The sequence below is a fragment of the Amblyomma mixtum genome, chromosome 8, assembly GCF_055824585.1.
Source record: "Amblyomma mixtum isolate Tamu chromosome 8, ASM5582458v1, whole genome shotgun sequence".
Taxonomy (NCBI): Eukaryota; Metazoa; Arthropoda; class Arachnida; order Ixodida; family Ixodidae; genus Amblyomma; species Amblyomma mixtum.
The window spans coordinates 90,468,173-90,495,809 of NC_143019.1; the positions used below are offsets into that span (position 1 = coordinate 90,468,173).

The following is a 27,637-nucleotide window of genomic DNA, read 5'->3' on the forward strand; positions in this document are numbered from 1 at the left end:
TTACTCGGACATAAAACCGTATTCTTCAAAGAAAAAAGATATCCTAGTTGCATCGCCGCCTCGCTCATTTTTTGCCGCACAAATACTTTCTTGGCATTCACCGCCGTACCTTGGCCAATCATCCCGCGTTGGTATGTGGGATGTTTACTGAGGTAAACAACAACAACATCGCTGTACTCGCAACTCTCATGTAACCTTCATTTACAGCGCCACACAAGGACTGTATGGAAGGTTTATTTCATAAAAGTCGCGCGAAAAAAAATTAAACAGCAACACTTAATTACGTCACTTGTTAACGTGATATCACTAGAAATTTTTCATGCCTTCACATAAAGTGACGTCAGCTCTGATCTGGTGCCGTCATTTCCCTCCTGTCAATAAAGAAATATCACGACTGACGGCGCATTGCTCTGCGATGAGGCTCCTAACCCCCTCGGGTTAAACCTGTAATAACGTGTAAAATGCCACAATGCATAGAGCAATCACAGGAATGAAAAGAAAAACGGAAATCCGAACACCGATACAGTTGCATGTAGGACCAAGTGTAGCAAAAACAATTTTATTTCCTGTGAAATCAACAATGAGTAGTGGCTGTATATTTCCGCTTATAGCCAACATCCTCTGAAATCTGCTTGAAGCACATAACTGCTTTAAAATGTTTCGATGAATGAAAAGTAAGTAAATAAATGAAGCACAATAAATACCTGTGTTCTGGCCTCAAGCAATAGGATAAAAATCCCAAACCTAATGGTGAGTGAAAATTTCCAGCTGTGCTTAAACAAGAGCCTGCTGACACCGACAATTCGGCAGTGAAGTGAGGCTGCGCGTGACTAACGGGAACAGAGTAGTGACACAGTCACGTTGGACACCACCATTACGGACGTCTGCATCTGGTGGACAAAGAAATTTTCATCTAAGTGTTGTTACTAAAATTGCCTCTTGTGTCTCCGAGAGCAGCGAGTCCTCGGGCACTGCTAGATGACGGAAAGCTGCCTAAGCTGGTTAATGTTCATGTTGAAAGAACTGCAACGACGCGTGAGAGCAAGGACCGTACATGCGGTGAACACACAACTGCAATTTATACAGTGAACTCGGTATGTACACGAAGGAGACAAAAATACCAGTAATATGAAGGACAAAAAAAAAAGATGAGAACACAAGAGGATAAAAGCAAAAGGTGGCATCGCGGTAAACGGCGTCCGAGAGGTAACTTCAGGCCTGTGGCATCGTTCGGCCCTTTTGTTCCAGCTGAACTGCTCTAAAATACAATGCTCTTTAGCGGCACGCCCTTCGACAACCCATGGACGAACTAGGAAGGTAAATAGTATCCTGAGGGTTACAAAAAAGACCAGGCCAGTGCTACAAAAGTATCGCGGGCGATTTGGGCGGGGTGATATAAATATTCAGAGGTTGGATCATTACAGTAAGTAATGTGCACCGAAATATGTTACGTAAAGACGGGGCGGGGGGGAGGGGTAATATCGGTCAACGTTAATAAACCCTGCAGGTGAGCAACCATGACGCCACGGATAAAACCAGCTGTCGCTTACTCTCTCGTCATGTCCTTTTAATGAGAGCGTAAATTTTATTTCACCGTTCATTGTTCATTGTGCTCTTTGAGACTGGAGAACAACCTCCACCTTCTATCAACCTGTAGTAGTTGTATCAGCCATATCGATTTTAATGCATTCATTATACCATTTGCCAACACAGCTTGTTGTTACAAGACCCATGAGCATTCATGTCCGACTTGCTCTCTCTTCATCGGTCTGAATACAATATCTCTCATTTTAGGTGATCGGTAAATCTCAGAAATCGTCTTCTTCTGTGACGTCGCACTTCACTGGGTCACGCACAAGGCTGAACTGGGCGTCCGTTATGTTACGGAAAACAGCTAAGCAGACTTCAAAACTATCGATGTCCGAGAGGGGGTTGTCAAACAAGACGTATGCTGCAAATTAAAAGAATGAATACAGCGAAGTGTTAGACGTAACATATACATGCCAAGGGATACCAAACTGCCACTAAGTCTCGCGATCAGTGTGTAATTACAGTAAGTAAATTATAATCATGCGCACTAATATCTGCATGTTGATCGAGTGACATCAAATTTTGTTAGCACGATATTTCCTACAAGCTTTAGACAGCAAAAAAAGGAGCGTAAACAACTGTAAAAGACTTCCAAAAAAGGCAAGCTCATCAAGCCTGGTTTCACGAGTGTATTGGTGGATATATTCAGCACAGAAAATGTACACGAATAGACACAAGCAAATGAGTTAAATTAAATAGCGAGTAGGTAATGTACCTCTAAGAATTTTACATGAAAAGTACTTAATGGATACGTACACATAAAATTTAAAAACTTTCAAAGGAAGGCGGCAAAAGAAGCATAAAAATTCCCACCCTCTCCAGTTTTTGTATACAGGAGGAACATTATTAGCTGCAACAGGCAGTTAAAGCAAGAAGTAGACGTAGCTTTCAACTAAAAAATCAGGCTTTAATTCACTTAGGTACTAATTACTGCAATGTTTTAGGGATATATTTAGAATTTGTTAAGCTTATTAACAAATTTCAATTTGGTATGTAAAACTGCCAAAACACTAGCTGGGGAGAAACTGAAAAAGATCACACAATTATACCTAGATTGTAACATAAAGGTGCCGAATTTTTTATCTGGTAATACGTGCGCGGAGAAACGTTGCTTGCTTGTTTTTTCAAGTTTCTTGAAATGATGGATGGTCGATTTTAGGAGGCAGTTCTCAGTGGTCTAAGTAATGAACGCGTTTGCAGTTTTGTGCCGTCGAAACATTTCTGTTTTGTTGGCTTCTCTTGTATTTTTCTATATTAGAAATGCCCTACCCATTTAAAAGTTAAAGGAGCAGTAGATTTCTAAATTGAATCATGCTGTGTTGCGAAGATTTGAAATTCCATCACATTGAAGTCCAACAGTCAGATTGGGAATTCCATGAGCTGCATTGTCCACCGCTTCAGGTGCGTTCTTTTTCAGAATCATATTAACCGACCTAAACTATTCGGGATTACCAATATGCATCAAGAAAAATTTCTTATGTTCACATACAAAGCAAAGTGAACGAGGATTGAAGGGGTAGCCTCAGTGTGCGGAGCCAACTTTTCGAAAAGAGGACTCGTCTTAATCTAGGCAAGTTCCGTTGTGGGATCATTGGCTCGGCACACGTGCGTTCCCCTCTCAAGCATGGTACAATTAGTTTTATTCTCGATTCTATTCTTCCTGCCCGCTCACTCATTGTTTTCACGATTCTTCTTGCAAAGAAAGCATTTGGTTCATAACACTCTTACGGCAATGTGCTCAGCTGAAAAATCCCTCATTCGTTCTGTTTCCCAAGGCTTCACGATAAAACTAACCGTCAAGGCTAAAATACCTGGAGGGGTTTGATTACAAAAGAGATTAATTTCACAAAATGTGGCTTGTTTTTCTGCAGCTCGTGTTCACTCAGGGGTAAATGTTTCGTGTCAATGCCTCATTGCTTCCTGGGGCGCTGCTGCATCTCCCCAGCCCTGGAGGGTCGAGAACGCAAAGTGATGCGTGCGTTGCCGAATGATATCCGTTCATTGGCTATTGTGGGTCTGTGCGCTTCTAGAAAGCATTTAAACCGACACCCTGATTCATAAGCTTGAAAGAGTGGTTTCGAGTGCTATTTCGCTAGCAGCACTTCCTAGACACTTCCGCTATAGGCACCAAGCAACTACGAAGGTAATTGGAAAAAGCACAGGAAGGACACCAAAATGGCTCATTATTTTTTCTTCGCGATTGCTGTGGCCTTTTCCGTAAATATTGCCCCGAATCTTTGTAGCGTTTGCTTGTTGTGTTTATTTCTTCATGCTTCAAGGCTGCCGGCACGCCGCTTGATCGCTTCGTTTGTGACTCAAGACGCGCCTAGAATTATCTCGATTGATCGCATCCAGGCAGAGCCAAAATGTGCCAGAATGTTCTAGTAACTTCCCAAGCTTTCTCTCGAAGGTTCGCTATCAGCTTTAAAAACAGCACGGCCGACAGCGGCGGGCATTCTGTTCGACGACCGCCGAGCACGCTTGTCGCTACGTCGCCACCGAGTGATTCAGTTCTTTGCGGGCGCAAGTCAGCCCAAATAAAGAGTTTCGTTTCGAAGACATTCTCGCTGTGTTCTTGTTCGCCGGACTGCAGTCATCACTACGTGACAATATGTTTACCATATGTCAAAATTATTGCAAGCATAAATTACCGTTATTTGAAGAGTTTAGCTGAGCCAGTACGCAGTTGGCTCCGTCAACATACAGTAGTTCAACTTGCTCCACCTTGTTCGGCTCTGAAACAAGCGAAAGGGAAGGAATTAGGACGCGTAATCAGAACTGAGACATTCCTTGTAAGAATTTCGTTCGCTATAACAGGGAATGTGCAAACATCGTCCGCATGACAAGGACCATGCCAGCCATGCACTGCTCAGCAAATGCATAGAAGCCAAACATCATTTCTTGACGGCTAATGTAAAGAGCTGATTCTATGCTAAAGAATGCAAGACAGGAAAAAATGATCAAGTAGATAGCGTGGTCAAAACTACACTCATTTGTACGAGGTGCCGCGGCTAAATATAACCAAGTTTTTAGAAAGGGCGGACTTTCCTAGGCTGGTGTAGGCAATTAAATTCTCTTGAGAGTCGTGCATCCCAGTTTTCTGCATTCTGTGTGCTCTTAGATGATGCAATATTGTTTAAAACTAACCAGGTTATTTTTAAATAACAACTTCGGTAGTATTCTGTCGCGTAGAAAACTGTAGATCACTTAGAAAAGCGGCCGAAGTGCTTGCAAAAAGGTGCGAAAGGAGCCTAAGTAACGTCAAAGTCTAGTGGTAGATTTTTAAATTTGTGCGCCTGCTTCTAGCTCTGACAAACAAAAATTTACGTAATGAGTACCGTGCAGAAAATATCTCATTCGACTGTGCTTCAAGGCGATCGACAACTTTCCATTTCAGACATTTGTGCTGATAAGAACAATAAAAAACAGTATAATTAGTGTTAACTATTAACACACTTGGAGAGCGGAAGGAATGCTGCTTTAAACGAAGTCTCACGACTGTGAAGAAGAAAAAGCTGCTTTGACTCGCCTAGGACATTCAGTTCCTCTCAAGCGAAAGCTGCACTACGGGACCTCGGGTTTCAATCCGTGTAAATTTGACCTTGAGCTGAGTCAGAGGTCAAACCAAGATAAACAGAAAAAAGTTGGAGGCTTATCAAGGTTAAGCCCAGTGGATGCGAAGCAGCCTGCGTTTTGCATTCTTATTATTAACGTCCTTAGCGTTTGGAGGCATCTTGACCGCATACACGCCCGGCGCAAAGACGCTGGCGCGGTTGCGGGCCCAGAGACTGACGCGATGGCGGGCGCGCGCCGCTTCATCCCTGGCGTGACGTCACATATCACGTGATGCAGCGATGGTGGCGCCGCCGCCGCGTCGCGCGCGACGGCGCGAACCGAAGCGTGGAGGCCTCCGCCTGGCGACGTCCGACGGCGCGATAGAGGCCTCATCTGCAGCCGGTGTGACGTCATCATGTGACGTCACATCATGTGATCTCACTTCAAGGTCAATGGTGGCCACCGCCGGGCGTCGCGCGAAGGCCCGAAACCTACGTTAATATGCTCCGCATAAAAGAAATTGAATCAATATCAATGACTGGGAGTCGAACCCGGGGCTGCGCGAACTGAGCTCCTGTAAGGGCCGCTCAGCGAGACCACTCGGGTATCGCTTCTTGTTTTCTTCAACATGGTATTTATTATTATCGCCGCAGCCAACACGCCTTGTTTTAAACTGCACCACACTCTGGCGCTGCGCATTGGAGGGCGTCGTCTTCATCAACTTCCATCTGCTCCGTCCCGCGGCACTGCCTGCTTACCGTCGTCTTCTACGTAGCACAAATCCGTGCTTTCGCTCCAATTCGCATGTAGTAAACAATCTCTGTTGTTTTTTAATAACAAGGTTACATTTAGCTTGGGCACACGATATATGTTGCAGAAATCAATCAATATAGAAGCAGCTAGATTCCCTCTAAATCAAGAAAAACTTTTTTGAACAGCCTTCAGAAAGCTTAGATTATCACATTGTTTCGAAACAAGATTCTTAAGTGGGTGCATTTGACTTATATCAATTTTTTGTTTCCTGGCTGGTACCCTGCTGTGGCAGTACCAAAATCAGGCAGATAGAATTCGGACAATATCGATGCAACTTTAAATTTTATTGAAAAAAATACGGAAATTTTATTGTTGCTATTTCTGGTTAACATCAAGGAAACTGTATTCATGAAACGGCGGCGCGTGCGTGCTAGAATTTTTAGAAAGAAATCTTCATTGCTTCACGATATTGGGCATTAAAAGCCATGAAATATATTTCAACGGATGAAAGGTGAGAGGCATTTCTAGGCACGGAGCACTTTCATGGGACATTATCCAGTGTATACGGTGCACTGGCTGAAATCATGGAATATAGTGTGTAGAAATCTGGCGAAAAACTACTGAAAAATAACAATGTTATCTAGATCTATAAGGTCACTGAAGACAATAAAGCCATGAAATAGGAAAACGAAGGAGTATCCCCACTAGAGAATTTTTCGGTTCCAGTCGTCTCGTTAGACTAAAGCAGAAATGAATTATTTTGTTTATCTCATATATCTGCTGCTCTTGCTGTGAGGTAGCGATAATAAACAAGGGTACATGTCGCAGAAGCTGCATTGGTCGAACAGTGCTGCAGCACATATTGAAATGCCAACTAGAAGTACCAAAATGAAAGGCAATATGCCGAATTTCATTTGTCATCTGAACGATAGACCATATGAAGGAGTTTGCTGAATTACCGTGAAGCCTAATGGCACTGGTTTATGAATGGCTGAAAACGGTTCCGTGGAATTACCGGATTTGCAAAGAGTTTAATCAGCACCATGTTAAAAATTTTCATTCCTGGTCGTATCCAGAGAGGTGGCTGATGCCAAATCAAAGGTTGTATATTGATGAAACAAAGATTTTGATACAAAGCTAAACAGGTTGACCATTAAAAAATTAACTACTCATGGCACCGCAGACTGTGTTGCTAAGCAAATGATGTTATCCGTGTTTCTCCTTGTCGTGTTCATTCATTTTCACCCTGCTGCAGCATCGCTTAGAGTATTATTGTAATTTATAAATAACGTTAATTTGCCAATTGCAGGTAGGCGACCCGACCGACATGTATTGTAAGCTCAGTGGTTATGGCGCACAGCTGCTGAACCGAAAGACACGGGTTCGATCCCGGCCGCGGCGGTCGAATTTGTTTGGAGGCGAAATTCTAGAGGCCCGTGTACTGTGCGATGCCAGAGGACGTTAAAGGACCCCAGGTGGTCGAAATTTCCGCAGCCATTTAGTACGGCGTCCCTCATAGCCTGAGTTGCGTTGGGACGATAAACCTCATAAACCAATCTAAACCAACCGACATGGATTGACTTTCTTAAGAAAACATGATGAATGCCGTCAACGGGCCAAAAAGAAGCTGTTCGTCGTCGATGACCCAACAGAGATTGATATGTTCGCCGGGCGGCCGGATATTCGCCTGAAACGGGCAATGCTCGCGTCGGCGCGGGCAGACCAGACGCGCGACTGCGTCCGAATTCCGCCCGCAGCTTCTTATCCGCATAGACGGCCCGAGTGAGCGTGGCGTCAAGAACAGTACTTACCGTGTACAAATAGAGAGGTTCAGAAAAGTGCATGCGCATTTACGCACGCTAACCGCGAGAATTTTTCGAGACGACACGCTGTGTGTCGCATCCGTGGTTTTAGTTCAGTGTTGGAAAACGCAGAAGTTACGTAAGTGACGTCATACTTGCTCGACCCGGTTTTTTAAAATCATCATTCTTATCAAGAAACCCATGTCTCTCGTCAGGCCTAGCAGCTTACTAACCATCCAACTATACCAAAAATATGAGAAATTATTAGACCCTTCATTTTCTTATAGATGAGAAAAGACGGAACCCGAACAGTCATTCACATTCAGTGGCCATTCAGATAACTCTTCAAAACGAATAATTCAATGCAAAACGAGGGTCCCGCTTCGAAGCGCGTTTACACATTGGGAACTAGCATTTTTTTTTCGCATGTAGTGCTCCCAGATATGGTCCACTAGCCTACCATTCCTGCGTTTGCCGCGCAATTTTCGGTGTGCAAATTAGACCCATGTCACTCACCTTAATGTAATACAGCTATTAAACTACTTCAAGAGTGCACGAATGCAAACGAATATTGCAAGCCAGTGCCCTAACGTCCGCGGCTGGCCTAGTGCCACGAAGGCTAACGGTGACTCAGCTAGCTTTTGCCTTGACAACCTGCCCTAGAGTCGAAGCTCGGTTATCATCAACAGTTTTATTCCTGACTACAGATAAATTCTGAAAAATGTTGGTAAACAATACTGGCAGCAGTTTCGTCGCAGAAAAGGGTCAGTTGAATCCCTCTTTTTACTAATTGGCCACTCACCGCTCATATAATTTATGTTGATAGTTGTGTTGCTTGCCACAGTAAACCTGGCTGTGTCTTCCATGCTGAAAGAGAGAAGTGTGGGCAATAAGGCACTAATAATGAATCTTTTGCGATTTCACAGCAGTTGGAGCATGAGGCGCATCTGAGCAACATTATAAGATGAGCGAGGACACCGTGCACTGGAGGCATTGCTGGCAGTGCTGCATTTGAGATACAAAAAAGGAAACAATAAATAAATTAAGAACGCCTCACTTATTTTCTCTTCCGTAAACCGCTTCTTCGCGTTCATCATCCAGAGTCCGCTTACTGCTGGGAGAGGTAGTCTGCTTCCGATGTTCAATAAAAACTATTCTGCGGCAGCCCTGCCTCCTCATTACGTTTTTGTCTTCATGATCGACAACAATTCTCTTTCCTTTGTCTCCACTGTGCGTTAACCGCGGCGGGCAACATATTATGTGTCCTCACATTTAATCTACGGAGCGAGACGAATTTCTCGTTTGCAATAATAATTCAAGAAATTGACAATAAAGCATTTTTCTCTGATCTGCGCTGCTGTCGTCTCACATCGTTGCCTCTGCTGAGTGGTTTTAATGCGAAAGCATGAAAGTAAACATCAGGAGCGGAAACCGCCGTCCGGGGCCTTGCTTTTCACTGCTTGGTCGAGAGGGGACAAGCAACCTTGTTGCGGAGTGAAAACTTGTTAAACAGCGCAGGTGCCAGCCTGGCCATCTGACTGTGAACAACCTGCCCACTGTGGCAGGAGGAAATTAAATCATTGATTCCAAGGACGACGAAGAGCCCTATCAAAAAAGGCGCGCTGATGCTGCGGTGGAAGGGCCAGTCGTCAGCCGTTGTCTTTTGGATTCAAAAATGAACGTAAAAAAATGAAATGAATTAACATAAATATGACGTATGGAAATGCCGGTGCCGTCACAGCAAAGCTGAAAACCCGCTACTGCAGCTAGCTGCTAAAATATGGCTGTTGATGGACTATCAACCCTTCAAGTATGAAATAAGTGCATCTGAAATAGCATCTGTTCAATCGTATAAATATCTCGGCATCACATTTTCTAATACACTTAATTGGTGAGTGCACATAACAAACATAACAAACGGAGCCAATCGCACTCTTGGCTTCCTCCGTAGGAACTTGCCACTCGCTCCTGCTTCAATTAAAACATTAACATACCTCACATTTGTCCGGCCGAAGTTGGAGTACGCATGCTCAGTCTGGGACCCTCATCAATCTAACCTTTCGAACACCCTCGAATCAGTTCAGAATCGCGCAGCTAGATTTATTTTTTCGGACTACTCGTATCACACCAACGTCACTGCACTTAAATCTGAGGCTAATCTTACTAATCACGAGTCCAGACGTTGCATCTTTCGGCTCTGCCTCTTTCATAAATTTTATCACAGCCAACTTGATGTTTCAGCTATCCTGCCAGCTCATCGCTTATCAAGCCGTACCAACCATCCCAAAGCAGTCTACCCTCCCCCCGCACAGACTACAGCTCATCTTCGCTCATTCTTCGTGCAAACTGCTCGAGACTGGAACAGCCTGCCAATCGACTCCGTGCACCACTCCGATCCACTGCACTTCAAGGCTGCCATCCAATCTCCCATTAGTGACACATTCAGCCCATCCCTCATGTAATACCCCATTCCTGGGGCATTTGAGGTATTGATAATAAATAAATAAAAATAAATAGACAGTTTCAAAGAAACTGACGAGTGCAAACACACAAGTTGGCTAGAAGCTGCGACAAAGGTGAATCAATGACATATCATAAAAATGTTACGTTGACTTAAGCATCCCCATATTTTTCATCTGTGTAGGTGACATAGGATACAAAAAGGAAAGAAACAGAAGGTGGAAAACACCTCCTAGGATAGGAAAGACTGAACAAAAATATCGTAGTTTTTAACTGCTCTAGATGCCGTGCCTGGACAAACATTAAGTTTGTCCTGCGAAGAAGCTCCGTGAGAGAAGAATTTTAAATCTCAAGTATGTTTACCGCGCTGGAGGCCGAAGGTGTGCAGCGCACTCGAAAGTAGTGCTGCTCGACGGCTGTAAAACTGGTAAGGTGTCGTAGCACAGATGTAACGCTAGCGCAAAGTCCTATCTCAAACCTAGTGCGCAACAAAATCACCAGGCGACTGCTCTCTGCGAATTGCAGTAACTCGAAGGGAGATGCAATCGGCTTTTTGTTTAAGAAATGAATGCTTGTGTGAGCTGGCGCCACATTTAAAAGTGCAGGATTTTTCGTTTCTTAAGAATCTAAATTTCAGTCTATAGAACACCATACATGTGAAGTGCACTCTCGAGCATGGTGACTCAACTTTATGCCAAAGCTTTCTAGCTTTGGTTTAAAGTTAGTCCTTTTAAGTGTCTGATATATTTTGCGCTATCACAACACTCACGCCACTTCAAACGAGTACTCACAGAGAGTCGTCAGCACCAGCACTTGTGTAGGTGTAGCTGTACAAAGCGGTCGTCCTGTCATCCGAAAGCGAGATTCTTTCATACCTCTCGCAGAATCGGGTCAGGTTCTGCTCCGACTTGAGCATCACGTTGATTATATTGAAGTCAGTGAGTACCTGGAAAAGGAAGTGCACATGCTTAACCGCCATATGAAAAGCGACTTTTGAGAGGCTGTCAACCTTTACGACTGAGCACTGAAGTTCTTCGACCTAAGAAGAATGGTGCCAGTTGGATTGAACTACGAAGGAAAAAAAAATAGATCTGAACGCATTCTCTACATAATTTTCATTACTCTCAGTGAGCCTCTTCAAATGAAGTCTGGGTCTGGTTCACGGCATTGATTGCCATTTATGTTTTGTTGTCCTTCTGTTTTCAAGCTTCAGCTGAGTAACTGTCCTGGTTCTGCTTTTGTGGAGGTTAGCTTCGTTCGAATCACGATCCACACAGAGCATGCCAAGAGCAAAATATTGTACAGATTGGCACGGAAAAAAGCTTTTTTAGTAGCGTAAAGAGTTTTCAAGAGAGCAGATATTCCTGTTTACCCCTTCATCAAACAGTTCGCACAGGTATGAAGTGCGCTAAGGCACAGGTAGAGCACATCCAACGAAGACGAACTGAGCATGCTGGCTTTCGAAGGATGTCAATGGTCACCCATGCCAAGGGAAGCATAGGAACGTTTCTATCCTTTTAAGGCGAAATACATTAATAGCTCATACTAGCGGCCATTACTGTCTGTCCATCGTTACGTCCTAAGTGAAAGTCATAACTTCTCGTTTCTAGTAACAAGTCATGACTAACTAGTCTTTAACCTGTCATCAACTAATTAGTCATGATTAACTAGTAATTAACGTGTCACCAACTAATTAATCATGACTAATTATTCACTGCCATATCATTAACTAATTAGTCGTGACTAGTTAGTCAATAACTAATCATGAATAGATATCAGCCAATCATAACTAGTTACTCATTAACCATTCATGACTAATTAGTCATTAAGAAGTAATGCCCAATTAGTCATTAACCAGACTTTTGCATGACTAGTCAATAACCTGTCATGACTAGTTAGTCATTAACCAATAATGACTGGACTAGTTAGTCACGACTAACTATCCTTAACCAGTCATGACTAGTTGGTCATGAATTATTAGCCACGACTGGTTCGTGAAGACTAGTTAGTCCTTAACCAAACATGACTTGACTAATTAGTCATGACTAGCCATTCACTAACCCGCCATGAACAGTTAGTCATGATTGATTTGTCATGACTAGCTAGTCATTAACCAGTCCTGTTGTAGTTTGTTGAAGTGGCAAGGCTTTCGCCTCGCGCACTTTAGATCGTTAAGTGCCCCCTGAATTTTTTATCCTGTGGCATTGATAAATGGTAATTAACATCTTAATTACTTTATGGCGGAAGTATAATTGAGTAGAGAGTAAAAGAAGAAAAAACAGCTACATGAGGCAGGTGATATGCGAACCCACGACCTCCAAATACGCGTATGGTGATCTACCTATTGGCTAAAGGGGCAGCTGTCCAGTCTTCTGCTTTCGTTGCTATTTATGTTATGCGTAACCTTACCTCGAAAGTTCTGACCACCTCCATCCTCGTCTGTAGTACGACCTCTAGTACTGCAGATGTCACGTGGAACGTGATTGAACGGTGAGGGTGGATGCTGTGCGAGAACACTCCTATACTGCTTACGGCCAAGATTGCGCAACGAAGGCCCTCATGAAGCTATTAAGGCGAAAGCCTTTAATGCCTCATACTGTCGTCAGCAGACACGTCGGCAGCCGTGTCGACAGACGCGTCGGCAGGAGTGTCAACAGACGCGTCGGCAGCCGTGTCGACAGACGCGTCGGCAGATTTGTCCGCCTTTCGGCGTCACCGCTTAAAAGGCTCAAGGTTCCAGCATGAATAAAGGCGCATCTAGTGAATGCATGGGCTTCATAAATAAAATAAAAGGATTAAAGTCAAGAAAATGAAAATAAAAATAAAATTAAGAAAATAAACAAAAATAAAAGCAAAATAAAAATAAGATGTGAAAATAAAAATTAAAAAAAAACCTTAAGAAAAGCAGCAAAAATTTAAAAAAAAAACAAAAAAAAACAAAATATAAGAACAAAACAGCAAATAAAAACAAACAGTGGCCAGGAAACGCTTTCGCCTTGCAGCAATTTAGAGAACCAAAGTGCCCCCTGAATTTTTTTATCAGACACGGCTCCCATTGAGAAGTGGGGGGGGAGGGGGCGCAATAAGGCATAGATATGAAGGAAGCCAATAGTCACCGAAATTGAGGTAGGCGTTGGGCATGTTTCTACTCTTTTTTTACTTGTTTAGCGATGAACAGGAAATAAATAGTGCAGTCACTTTATGGCAGAGCAATATTTGTTTAGAAATTAAAACAAAAATTCAAGACATGCTAGCCACGTTTCTGTCGACGAGAGTGCTGCTTATTACGATATGGTTACGTGCAACATAAATACCCTCGAATGTAGAAAACATTTTACAGCCGCCGCCGTAGCTTATTTGGGAGAATTCCGTACATCAAATTTGGAACTCCTTGGTTCAGATCCCAAAGGCGGCATTTGGTGTTTTTTTCTTATATTTTCTAATCGATTGCGTTTAAGCTATTAAGTAATTACCCAATTAATTTATTGCTCATCCAGAGAGCAAGTTAAAAGAGGTGGGAACATCCCCTAAAATTTCACTGGCTCCATTACTGTTGGCTTACATTACATGTATGTCATAACAAGTCTCTCATTTGCCTTCCTTTTATGCTCATAACTTAACTGGTGCTTCGGTTCTGGCAGTCTTCATGCCATTGGCAGCATAAGAGATTTGTCGCACAGCTTGCTACACCACCGTTCGACCCCGCTCCACGTAACGCTGTCGGTAACACAGGACGTACACGTCCACCGCTGAGGACCAGGATAGCATGGTGATTACTGTCAAGGTTAGGCTACACGCAACGCCACATGAGTAGACGATTGGAGCAGCCACCACCGTGGCTCATCCGGTAGAGCACTGCAAGCGGAATTCAGAGGTCTTGGGCTCGCATCGCACCGGAGGATTGTTGTTTTTTATGCGAAGCATATTGCTAGAGCTACCACTCACGCCGTCGGCGTGGGACCCCTAGACGTCACACCACGTGACACCGTGACGTCACACCACGTGGCATCGGATGAGAGAGGCGGCCTCCACCTCGCGCCGTCGCCGTGGGACCCCTAGCCGTCACGCCACGTGACACCGTGACGTCGTCGGGACGATGCCATCGCACAGACCCCGCAATGTCCTCGAGCGGCATTCCCGCGCATTTCGAACGCGCGTTCACACTCGGTGTAGGTGAAACGCTCGCTCCACCGGGCAGGCAGACGAGGCTTCCGTGGAAATCCAGGCGCTCACCCAACGCGCGTCTCGGGGTTAGTCGGCGTTCCGCTGTAGCCATGCCGTTGTCTTCCCCCACGACGAAGGCTTCTAGTGGTTGTATTAAAATGACCAAGTATGCAACCAAGGAAAGTCATGTATTACCAAGCCTAGCCACCAATATGCTTCGCATCTGACTAGGCTTAACCTTAGCTAAGCCTCAGCCATAATTGTTTTTTACTTTCTAGCCGAATTCCTTTAGCCCATAAGTAATTGAAAATGAATTTTACTGTTCTCAAGTGCTACAAGTTAAACATATACAGACATTCCCTATAATTTTCCCCTTAGTAAACATGAGCCCCTCATTTCTCTGCTCCTGCATGCTCAATCGATTAAGCCAGCTGTACGTAAACTCGAAAAGTGTCGTCAAATTTTCTTGGCTTCTTGAATTACCTCTGCCTTTATTCTTATTGTAGGAGAGTTGTGGTAGCTAGATTATTGGGGAGTTGTGGGATTATAGGAGCCACCGAGGCTATTGTATTTCCGTCGTTGCAGGTGAAAATCAGACCCGAACACTGAAGAAGTTCCTTTTATGTGTGCGTATGCTATCGTTAATTGAGTGAGTGCTCCTTCGAAATTGTATGTCAGAGGTGGACAATTTTTATCGATTATTGCATACTCTTAGAAAAAAAGGTAGTGAAAACGTAGTAACGGCTGCTGTTACAACCATTTTTTAGCCCTTACTACCTATGTGCTATGTTGCTACGACCTTTTTACTGCCTCAAAAGAAAATTAAGTAGTAACAAGGTAGTGACTTCTACTGTTACTACGTTTTTTGGCAGTTACTACACTTGTACTACCTCATTATAACAATGGTAGTATCTATTACTGCCTTGATTTGGAAATGGATTATCGTAATATGCACATATATGTATGCTAACATTCCTGGGGACATGGCTACTCAATGCCCCATGTTTTTACATGATTAAAATGGTTTTTAAATGGCAACAAATCTTATAAAATTGCCAGTGCTGTTTTTTGTTTCCAATACAATATATACGCAGCACCTATCGTGTTCCATTGTTTAGTTTGATTTCTTAATTGCACTTTTTCACCAACTCGAAGGTACTGTGCCTGACTTGTGCTCATTTTCCTTTTGGGTTTACTGCAAGATGCATCCATGCTCAACGTTTTCTCTTTTGGGCTGTTTTTTCGGACATACGATCTAATTTTTTTAATAAGAGAGCGGTCATTGTCAGAGACATGTGTGCGGTGTTCCAGCCCTTACCACAGCCTCTGAGCAGGCTAGAGCAGTTTGCCTAAATAAAATAAATAAATGTTAATAACAGGCATCATGCAAACAAAATTACTCTTTATTCCAGGGGCTCAAAGCAAAGTAAGAATAGACATTTTCAACTAAACAACAGGTAGTAAACCTTGCAGTTACTACGTACAGTCACTACCTAGGTAGTCATATACGAGACGGTTGTTGCTACCCCAAAATGTAGTAACCTCAACTACCTTTTTTTTAGAGTTCAGAAATACGCAGTCGCTAGCACTGCACCTGTAATGTATGCTTTTAGTAACCACCGTCATCTGCCGGACATGGGCCTCTACCATATCCCCTGCAATCAGCTCGCTCCTGCGCTCGCTGTAGGCGCCTTACCCTCTGAACCTTCCTAAACTCATCCGTGCGCGTGACTCGCCTCCACATACACCTGCGTTTTCTTTTTATGCGAAGCATACTAGCCGCACAACCGAGCTCTTCCTTCCTGCGCCGCGCACGGCCGCGTAGCTACCACTTGACCTACATCGGCGCACCACGTGATATGACGTCAGAACAGCTGTGAAAGCCGGGGCTCAACTCGTGCGCTCGCTTGCGGACGCGCAGCCTCCACCGGCGGCCTAACTCCCGCTCCTTCCGCTAGTGGCGCTGACGTCACAACAGCTGTGAAAGCTGGGGCTCAACTCGTGCGCTCGCTTGCGGACGCGCAGCCTCCACCGGCGGCCTAACTCCCGCTCCTTCCGCTAGCGGCGCTGACGTCACAACAGCTGTGAAAGCTGGGGCTCAACTCGTGCGCTCGCTTGCGGACGCGCAGCCTCCACCGGCGGCCTAACTCCCGCTCCTTCCGCTAGTGGCGCTGACGTCACAACAGCTGTGAAAGCTGGGGCTCAACTCGTGCGCTCGCTTGCGGACGCGCAGCCTCCGCCGGCGGTATGCTTCGCATCCTACGCTTAACCATAAGCTAAGCCAGGCCATTTTTTTTAATTTACTCAGTTAGTCTAGAAGCTAAATTCACTATTTTCTCTTTCCCGTACATGTCTTCCCAATTTCCGTTTCTTTTTCTACCTTTGAACATGGTTATTATTATCGCGCGTTGGTTCGCTGAGCGACTCAGCCTTCTTCCTCCTTCTGAACGTTACACCTATATTATTCTTTCCATGCTTCGCAGCGCTGTCCGCTAATAAAAACAATTTCAAGCGTTATGTTAAACTTTAAAGGTGCAGTGAAGAGGAATTTGAAGTCGTCTTTTTGCCGCGGGAACTCAATCTACGCGTTCCGAGCATTCTTAGAAACTTCGGTTTATTGCACTATGTGGCCGAATTCTTTAATTAAATCGAATTAACGTCCGGCTCCCGCATTTTTTTTTTAAATTCTCCCCGTACGGTGGGCGGAGTCGACCAACGCGTGGAGTGCCTTTCACCCAGTCCTGTGGCTGCTTGCCGCTCTGCCATCGGCGGAGTAATACGTAGTAATACGTAAAAGCAAATAGTCCGCTCGTATTTTTATTTCTGTGGGCTTATTTTGCGGCTATATTGTCTGCGAATGAAACTATTTATTCACGGAAACCTAAAAAACAAAATAATGCGAAAGCAAAGCCTTCACGGAGCTGGCTGAAAGGCACTACACGCGTTGGTCGACTCCGCCCACCGTACGGGGAGAATTCAAAAAATAAAGGCGGGAACCGGATGTTAATTCAATTTAATTAGGGAAATCGGCCACACAGGGCAATAAGTCGAAGTTTCTAAGAATGCTCGGAACGTGTAGATCGAGTTCCCGCGGGAAAAAGACGAGTTCAGATTCCTCTTCAGTGCACCTTTAAGTATCTGCCCTATACGCAAGTACTGATATCATGGAACGCTTAAGAACATTTCTTTTGAGAAATGCTAGTGATGTCTTTTATTGGCGAAAGGAAACTGGGATGGAAAAATCCACGGTCGAGGCTTCCTGTATCTTAAGGAAAATGGCAAAAACACTCTTTCTCTTTCCCTCGCATCTTGTTCTATTGGAACGAAAGTTGACAAATAAAGACGTCTTAAAAACACTGTTCCTTCCCTCCTCGTCACCTTTGTTGATCGCCGGACCCCCCCCCCCCCCCCCCTACCCCTGACGTGCCAACAGCAAACATGGTCACCGAAGACGGCAATGAAGCGGTCGCCTCATCGTCCGATGCCACGCACCACACAGACATCCTCGACGACTGATGACATTGCTTCTGGTGCCACTACCGAGAAAATTGTAAACTTGTTGAAATGTTTTGCGCACACCACGGACAGGACGAAGCAGAGACATAAGACATGTGCACAAAACATTTCTACAAGTTGTATAACCAACTCGCCCAAAATGCAATGCTTCTGAAATTGTAAAGACCGTCATCTTGAAAGCTGGATTCAGGGCTGTCGTGAATCAGTGTGAGATCTCTATCTTCAAGAGTTTTTCAGGGCAAACGAACTTCAACACAATGGCCGTGACCGCGTCGCTCCCAGCGAACCCTTTCCTGCCACCTTTGTGTAGTGCTCCGGTATGGTGGTTTTTAAAGAAAGTTAGCTGAACTCAGGATGCATATTGAAGTAAAGTGGGCTGTGCTGCATACAGAAACACTTTGAAGTCATATGGAAATAAACGATTTTAATGAGCCCACTGAAAGTATAAGGATCATCTGTTATTAGACTTGTATGATGTCATTCTCTGTCTTGTTAACCAAAGTCCCGGACAGGGCCATCATTTGACGCGGCATTACGAATGGTGGGGATCTCAGGTGGCCAAAAAGCGCGCTTTTCTTGAACAATGTTCAAATTCCATTAAACCCTCTCGCTTGGCGAACAAATCTTACCCTCCTTTTAATCTCACCAACGCATTTTTCTCCGCATCCACTCCACAATACGCTCTTCCCTGCTCGGTCCGTCCTCTTTCGTCTCGTTGCCTTCTCTGCATGCCCGAATCGCTACAAACTACATGTCAATGTGCCGCACTATAGTCTCCTGCCTTTTGTCGTGCAGTCTCCTCATTACCCAATCCCCTGCCGTCAAACATGCTGGGCCTGGCTAACATCGAACTAGCTGATGCGCCAGCTGTCCTTGATGATTTTATTAAAGGATATCCTCGACACTTAGTGCTGAATATCAATAAATATATTTCTTTCCCTCGCATTGTAATCTGTCTCATCTGAATGGTTCTTTTAAGATGTAGGGAATTCCAGCCTTTGTTTCTGTTTTCACAAGAGATACAGTGTTTCTTTGAAATAAGTGCATTTTATGTACGCGGAAAAAGCATGATGGAGACACAGGTGTCAGTTTTTTTATGTCACACTATATGACAGTGGATAAATTATTCTGCTTTAGTAGCGAATCAGTAACACTTTGCTTGAAGTTCTTGCTGAACTGACGTTATTCTCATTTACTGTTGTTTGTGTCTCGAAACACTCATGATTACAGCGCACTACTTCATGTATTCATGTACTCACAGTGACAGCAGTGGAGCCTTGTGGACTGTCGTAATGAGCTGGAAGGCTGGGGCAAGGGCACACGCATACGACCGCTGCTGCGGCAATGGTGGCCATCAGGAGGTTGGATGGCTCGGAAACATGCATCTGGAGACTATGAAAGAATTACAAAGAAGGTTTAAGTACCGAGTGGCACGTACGCAACAAAACAATAGAGAAACAGCGAACTATGTTACCAACTACAAGGAAGTGATTAGAGTATCTGGGCCTACCCGAAGTTGTCTCCCACCGCCAAAGCCACGTTTTGAGAGCTTATATGTCAGTATGCCATTAGAAAACGCTTATGCAAGTAATAGACATTTTATTAATAGCCGACATGAAATATCCAGTGTAATAGAGCAATAATGAACCCACGAATTTTATATCGGCAGGAACGGGGATTTGCCTAATCCCCTGAAAACAGGGGAACACAGTATTGAACAGACGCCGTGTGCCTACTTTAAAACACTCTTGGTTACGGCAGAAGATGTATCCATTGCCGCTGCAGCAACAACCTATAAATGATTGCTGTTTTGAACATTTGATGAATATAAAATCCTCCATCTAAAATAAACTGGTGGATATGGAATATTACGCACATGCGTGCTGGCGTTCTCATCCTCGACACGAACCCGTAAACGACGACTTTAGAGAAGAACCCTAACGCGCCTCTCGACATCCTGTTCAACAAATTCCGCTCTCAGGTCAGCGTAGGTCCTCTGGCTCTCGCCTCTTCCGCATGGCAACAGTTTCTAATTCGACATCCTGTGCATCAAATTCCGGTTTCAGGTCAGCGTAGGTCCTCTGGCTCTCGCCTCTTCCGCACGGCAACAGTTTCTAATTCGACATCCTGTGCATCGAATTCCGGTTTCAGGTCAGCGTAGGTCCTCTGGTGTTCGCCTCTTCCGCATGGCAACAGTTTCTAATTCTACATAGTAAGTTGCATAAGTTACTCTCAGTAAAAAAAAAAAAAAAATAGAACCATTTCGCCCGAGGTGTTCCCGCCAGCAAACTTCGAAACCTTATTTTTCGAACGTGTGGTTTGGACTGGTGCCGGTGCCGCGGAGCGTTTGTCGCTGTTTCCGAGGCAATACTGCATGATATTTTTAAGGTTGCTACTGACAAAATTCGGTGCCCTGAAGCCACCCGGGTAATGTATTGACCCAGGAACCAGCGCTCTCGGTCCCTAATATCGGTCCAAGCTACGCGATCCAGCACTTAAGAATTCGTGGTAAGCTTGCTGGCGACAGCGATTCCATGGCATAAGTTAGGAAATTACAACGTGTGCCACAACTGCTCTTTCAGTAAGTGTTATCCTGTATAATACGTTAGGAGAACATGTTCATCGCGTTGCAGTGTTTGCTAATAACCTTTTAGATGCAGCAGAGCACCGCCAGGTTTATTATTTTCAGAAATGTACTATTGCGATGGAAAGAAACGAGAACAACGCGGCGCGTACGGGCTCCACTGTTCGAATTTCTTTCGATCGCTCTTTTACCTGGTGATAAGGAAAAGACATTACAGTCCTCCTAGAATGCATCACGGAAAACTGTAGCGTCTTTTTGTTACCGCAGAAGTAAAAGCTTGGTGAAAAGAAATGCAAACAGGGGAGCGTCTTGGCTCCGCTCTGGTCGCGTTTGTTCACGATTGCCCTGTACTTATGTCGACTTCGTACGTAACAGCAAAGGTAATCGATAAGTGCATTCGTTCATGATCTATCTGAAAGTCATGAAAAAAAAGTCAAGCATTACTTTTAGCCTTTCGTTTTATTCTTTCGAGCAGAAATATGCATCCCCAATGCATCCCTTACGAAACAAGAGCATATATGTGGCTTTTGGGAGTTGAGTATCCAAGAATTCAGTGCCTCACCTGGTGGCCACGAAAGTTGCCCCTCGAAACGTGAGAAAGTGGCCAGTATTCGGCTTCTTTTTCAGGGAAATGGAGGAAACACAACAAGTTGAAAACCAGGGAGCAGGGCTGAGTTACACTATCGCTGCTGGTGGGCGTGCGTCTGGGTTCTTGCGCACGTGCACGCACAGCTGGTTTGAAAATGCACACGTGTGCCATGGCACGTGTGATGCAAACATGTTTGTGCGAGCTAGAGCTCTTGTACTCAAGCAACAGCGCCTGTTCTTTTTTTTTCTTTACCATTGGCTTCCCTCGTGGCGCCGGCTAACCTTCAGCTAACCTTCAGCATCGGATGTATTTTCTTGTTTTATTTTTCTTTGTTTTTTTATGAAGGCTAATACATTCCTTCTGGCTGAACTCTCCAAGTGTGCTAGCAGTTTTCTGCACCTTTCATACTCTGCAGTAGTCGTCGGCCTTGCGTAGACTCTTGTTCATATGTATGGCAGCTGGTCCATTTTGTCGCGTTTCTAATAACCAGGCTCGATCCTTTTTTCTATCATGCCTCCTATGAGTTTCATTAGACTAACCTTAACCGCGCAAAGCGGGCGACATCTGCGTTAATTTTATGGAGCAGCACAGTGCCGTTCTGGCTGATGTTTCGGGTCACTAAAGCTACTATGGGTCTATACCTAAAGTTCCAGCCCCATATATTGTGTTCGCTAAGACCCTCTGTGCGCTGTCTTTGAGCATAGAACAGCTTTTGACTTTCTCACCTTTACACTTCTTCGATGTTGTAGCGCTGTGCTCTATGGCTAACTGTAGATCTTTCCTTCTTGCTGTGTTTGCCGCACCTTACGTCTCATTTTTCTTAACTATTGATGACCTGTCTGAATCTGTTGTGCGCTCTAATGTGTCCGAGGTTTTAATTATGGGTTATTTCGATGCTAAATATCCTGCCTGGGGTCTTGGAACTGCGGGTACTCGCGGAACCCAACTTACGCATTCCGTCATTGCACACGGTACACTGTCCTCGGCGACCCATCTTCCCCACCTACTTTGGCAGAGAACATGCCTCCACCTGGATTAATGTTACGGATGCTTCTCCTGCAATGCATGCATAAGGTTTGGTGTAGATGGTCATGAACGTTGAGGACCCGGTAGATCGTAGTGCCTTACTTGTTGAGATAGGCAATTTCTCGGATGCTAATCACGTCCGTCGCGACCCTCATCACGACCCTCTGGTTTGATCACTTTCAGGAAGCAGACCTTCGCATGTCTTCTTCCCTTCAATGTGCTTTTTTCTCTCTTTTTTTTTGCGTTTCCAATGCATTTTCGTTTTGTTATTATCCTGTCGGATCCCATTCATCATGTTCCTTTGGGCCTATACACCACGTGTCATGCCTTTTACTGTTCTTCCGCCGCTTTTATCGCTTTTAGCTGCGTCTTATATTTAGTGTTTGTGTCTGCTATCACTTTTATGGCCCTTTACATCATTCTGACGTTTGCTGGAACTGACAGGGGGTGTGACGGCGTGTCTATATATTATCTGTTTCTTTCAATAAAGGATTCAGTTGTCAGTAGGGGATTGCTTGTGAATGTCTCGTATTTTGCGCTAACATTTGTACGCAGATCTTCTGCCCTTGACGCCTGCCTTGATGCTTTTTACGCCATGTTTCATAGCGAGCTGACAAGTCATCAGCGCGCAGTCAAAAACGTTCCCTCGCATACCGGTACCGCTTGGTGGAGAGCTGTGTTAGCGATGGAATGGCGCCGCCTTCGTATCATGTGCCAACGATTTCAGTGAACCTCATGTCCGCTTTTCCGCGCGATATTTAGGCACCAGTATTACACCAATCATCGAACGTTCCATCTACACAGTATGGAAGCGAAGCGTTCGGCATTCTGCTCCCTTTTTTCCTCCTCTAGAAAGAAGAATCCTTTGGTGGGCCTTCTGTAATGCGTTTAAGAAAATTTGTCAACCAGTAATTCTCCCGCCCGTGCGCCTTCCGAGTGTTGCATCACATCTCCTGTGAACTCATAGTACTTGGGATGATATATCCTTTCACTTTGGCGCCCTTCCTTACAAGTTTTATTAAACACTCAGTATATTTAATTGGTATACGAAGCTCCTTTCGCTTTGAAAATTGAGGAATATCATTAACTTGGTTAGCCTTCGTGGAGCTGCTGGGCCGAATAATGTCACAGCCAGGCTCCTCACCGAAACTTTTGGCGCTCATCCTTCATTCTTTTATATTATCTTCAACTCACCGTTGCAACTGGGACATTACCCACGATAATGGCATCGCGGTCGTCTCATAATAATTCCTAAGCCGAGCCGATCCAGTGGATCCGTCACCTTATCCCTAATCTGCATTAATTCAATCTTTGGCGAGGTGCTTGAAAACAGTCTTTATTCTCGTGTCTACTACTTTTTAAATAGTCATAACCTCCTGTATTTGTCGCAGATTGGTTTCACACATTCTAGATGGGCTGTCCACTCTCCGCATTTCGACAAGGCTTTTTTTTTATTTCCGGACTCAGGGTATACAAGAGTTGCTAATCTCACTTGATTTTAAAGGTGCGCTTTACTTTGTTTTGCACCCTTTTGTGCTTCATTTCTTATGCTTACACCACTGTCCTTCAAATCTGTATAACCTTCTACGAACTACTTTTACAAAACTGTGATGTCGTCTTTGCAACCAAGGCAGGTAGGTAGTCGTTCATCCAACCTTAGAAAGCACATAGGGGCCACCTCTGAGTCCACCTATCTGGAACATTCTACTTAACAGGCTGCGTGACCTTTCTTTGTAATTTCTTCTCATCATAAGTCCTTCCAGGAGTGTTTATGAAGACAAAGCTGGAGATGGCCCCACGTGCATTGCCCTATGGGCATCCAAAGCCAAGGTCCCAATTGGTTCCAATGAATATCGTCGTCCGCTGTTTCCGAATGGCACTCGTGTGGACCGCCCTAAGACTACTGCTCACTTTCCAGGTACATCAATTAACTAGCAGTCTTCTGTTTGGATGCTTGGCGTCTATTTTGATTCTAAACTAAATTTCCATAACCACCTCCTCCGGTTACGTTACAAAACGGAGCTGCTAGCTTACTACTAAGCTTGAACTTTTCGTTTGCTTTCATTATTCGTTTTTACCCTCTGCGCATCGTTTCGTTTGTCGTAAAATTTTGCTTCTTTCTATTCCATATGCCGCGTTTGTCTGGTGGCCTCAGTCTCCTGGGCAGCGTGCCAGAAACGTACTCTTGTCCGTCCAGCGCATTACCCTGTTATCCCCTTCTAGCGCATGTTGCACTACAATGACGGCTGCGTTGCTATTTCTAGTAGCTAGTTCATTATTGAAATAGAATTTGACAGTGTCCATTCGCAATTCTCTCTTTTCGTTGAAAAAAAAAAGATGTCGCTTTTGTTTTTTGTTCTTTTCACGCCGCTGACGCTCGTCATCCCTTTGGGGTTTCAAAATTTTCGCATGAGAGCTTTGCTCCTGCAACGTTCGCTGATTTTGCCCATCAGTGTGTACTCCACATTTTCACAGATGGTGCCGGCATGACTTCCTCAGCGGAGTGATATTTGTGTTCTTTGGTGCATCAGGGCGTGTTATACAAGTTGGCAAACTTTCTCTCAGTCATGTGACTAGCGTTTATGGGGCTGACTGTTTGGCCCACACAGAACTGGTGCAATGCATCCTGCTTCTTCGTTAATCCTTTCCCGCTTTGTTTATACTATTACCGTTGGTGCTTGTTCGTTTCTATTCCCCACATCGAGACACCACCATCAGAATTGCTGAAATAAAAGTTTCCAGTGCTAACATCAAACTCAAAATTTCAACTCTGTATACGATTCGGCAAATCTCGCAAGCATCGATGCATGGGGAGCTCCATTTTCGTACGTTTCACGCCGAACACAAAAGCCTGGTTAACGCGTGATTGTGCTTTTGACGAGCCTGAAGTTAGGTTTCTTCGAAAGGCGCGATGAGTATTACGCACGATTTGCTCGCCGAGTGGCCCCTTGTGGTGGACTATGACATGGCGAAAAAAATAGAAGCTCCAATTCGAGCTTGATAACTTTGCAACGCACCACCAGGATGTAGTGCAACGTTGTTATTGCAACGAAACGCCAAGTTAATGATCCAGCCACCGAACATATTCATGCGCTCAAGATGACCGAACAGTGGTACGTTATCCAGCTGATGCTGACAGCAATTCACACAGGAGATGACTGTGTTCCTGTTCAGATATTTTTGCTAGCTGCTGTGAAAATTATTAAAGTCATGCGGATGGAATTGACTACAAAGTGCACCGCATTGCATCCATAACGCATGGTTTACGAGCCAAGGAAATACTGCGAACACTGCTGGACATTTGCGTGCAACTGGACATGAATGGACATGATTTCGCCTGAGCTGACTTTGCTGGTGCGGATCATGACATCAGCATCCCAAAGTCATACACTGACGAAGGCATTGTACGCGAAATACGAGCGGTGCCCGACTACAGAGAATGTGACGACGAAGACGAGGAGGCCGACTTGCCACTAATGCAGTGAGCGTTTTAGCCACCGTTATGTCCTTCCCTTGGAAGTGCTTAACTGTTGGCACTCAGGGCCTCAGCGAGGACCATAAACCATGACCGCTCTCCAATGTTTGTAAAGCGCCGTGATAAGGTCTCCTTTGAAGAAGCAGAAGCGCACAAGGAACTTTTGTAAGGAATAGCTGCCAGTTTCATTGGACTTCTTATTTCTGACTGTAAAATGACAAGTCCGCTTACTGCGAACTTCGAATACAACGAACGAAATTCCCGTGACTGTCATGTCCGTGATGAATCCGCTCGGCTGTAATTGCAGTTGTGAGTAGCACACTCCCTGACTGCCGCAACCCTGGCGCACCTTCGGCTAGCAAATAATTTTCTCTTTTTTTCTCTCCCTCTTTATTTTGTCTTCATGATAACTCTCCGAGGCTTGTCGTATGCTGGAAGACCCGCAGATCCAGAGGTGGCAGAAACGCGACGCCCGCTTTTCCGCGTTGCCCAGTGCCTGACTGCCTGCTTATTTCCGCACTTTCCACCCGTCGATCTTTCTTTGCTCACTGTCTTCTCACTTCTTCCCTGCTTTCTTGTCTCGTTTTCTGCGTGGTTTGCGATGATATTACATTTTTGCGACCACCTCTGGTATCAGTTTCTTTGTAGGTGGACGCCGGTTCGTTTTACCATGTTTTTTCTTCTTTTTTTCTTGCGATCCTGGCACCTACATTCATTCATCGCATCAGTCAAAATTTTATGCGCATTTTCCAGCCCTCGCTCTAAATTTTTATTGAAGGCCTACCGTACCTCTTTTATTTTTTTTTAGCCACTGTGGATTTTTTTTATTGGTTTAAGCTTGTGATAGCTATGCTGGTGCAGGCACTTCCTCAAGTTATTCTTTTTTTGCCTCTTGCCTCGCAAAGAGGGATTGCAAAACCAGAAAATGAGAAGTGACGATGAGGCAACGTTGTCGGCAGATGGTGTGCAGCCTATTCGCCACGATGATTCACACACATGCGCAGCGGTACAAAAAGGTATAAAGAGCAAACAACATAGATCGTACAAAAACAGCATTGCACATATGTTGAGGTGGAAATTGTCAATAGATTTTCCGGGAACACTGCACATGCCGAAAGTTCTCATGGTGTGCTGCGCAACGGAAAAAAGTTTCAAGAGAGTTGTTAAGCGCAGATGGAACTCTAGAGGACTTGTTACATCGCCGTCACATGTCGTAAGCCAGCAACCTCGAGTTCCATATTGGCCTGAAAATTTTGCCTTGGTGCGGCCACATTTGAAGAGTTTATGGAGAACGATGCGAGGGCTGACTAGAATGAATTAACATTCATTAGATGGTGGGCAGCAGAAAAAATATAAAAATAAAAACGGCCCTGTCCGCAGCGCTTATGCCAAAACGCGCTAAAACAATTTAAAGTAAATAATGAGGCCCGAAGAACAGAAAAAAACTATTTTTCATTGTAGAACGAAATAGAAAGTAAAGGCAAAGGTGATTTGCTATAACGCTAGCTGTTGAAGGAGAAACTAGCACGGGGTGTTTACAGTAATTAGAAACTTACGGTGTCAGAACTGATCATCTGTCATCGAAAAACTATAGTTGGCAAGCAGTGCCCCATATCACGCAAAGCAAGGAAAGCGGCAACAGGAGGTTATTGGTTGTACATGGTAGCAGTGTCAAGGGCCTATAGCTCTCACTTAAGCTAGTTACCAGGGGAGTAGACATTTCGGCTTCAGAGCGGTGGGCGCATGGTGTACCTTTTTAGCGGAGATACGCATCACGGAAATGAGCATCACTGGACCCCTGGCGAGTGTCACGTTCGTTTGCAATGTTAGTGCGAACTTAAATCACGTGTACATGTTGGCATTGAAGGCGAGAAGTAAAATCGCGGTCCACCAATTCTTCCATGCTCGCTTAGCATTGCTTATTATGACACACTGTATTGTAGCTACAATACAGTTCGATGAGCTTCGATAAAAAGTCAATGATTTCAGACACCACACTCATAATGTATTTCTGATGGCTTCTGAGTTCGGTTTCTGATGCACTGGTGATGAAAACTGGCCACCGATTTTCTGATTAAGACGTGATGTGTGTTTTCTTGTAGATATTCTCTTTAATTTTTTTG

The 27,637-nt window shown here is 44.5% G+C and overlaps 1 protein-coding gene across 1 annotated transcript; it reads right to left on the reverse strand.

Moving 5' to 3' along the window:
• Window positions 1-1,696: 1,696 nt before the first annotated feature.
• On the reverse strand, window positions 1,697-23,250 carry LOC149333465 (uncharacterized). Its single transcript, XM_089557725.1, has 7 exons — window positions 23,234-23,250; window positions 21,989-22,069; window positions 19,100-19,232; window positions 10,952-11,106; window positions 8,503-8,567; window positions 4,242-4,325; window positions 1,697-1,951 (listed from the first exon to the last, which is right to left on the reverse strand). Exons 1-7 carry the CDS (start codon window positions 23,248-23,250, stop codon window positions 1,809-1,811), a joined length of 678 nt encoding a protein of 225 aa, XP_089413851.1. The 3' UTR covers window positions 1,697-1,808.
• Between the last annotated feature and the right edge of the window lie 4,387 nt (window positions 23,251-27,637).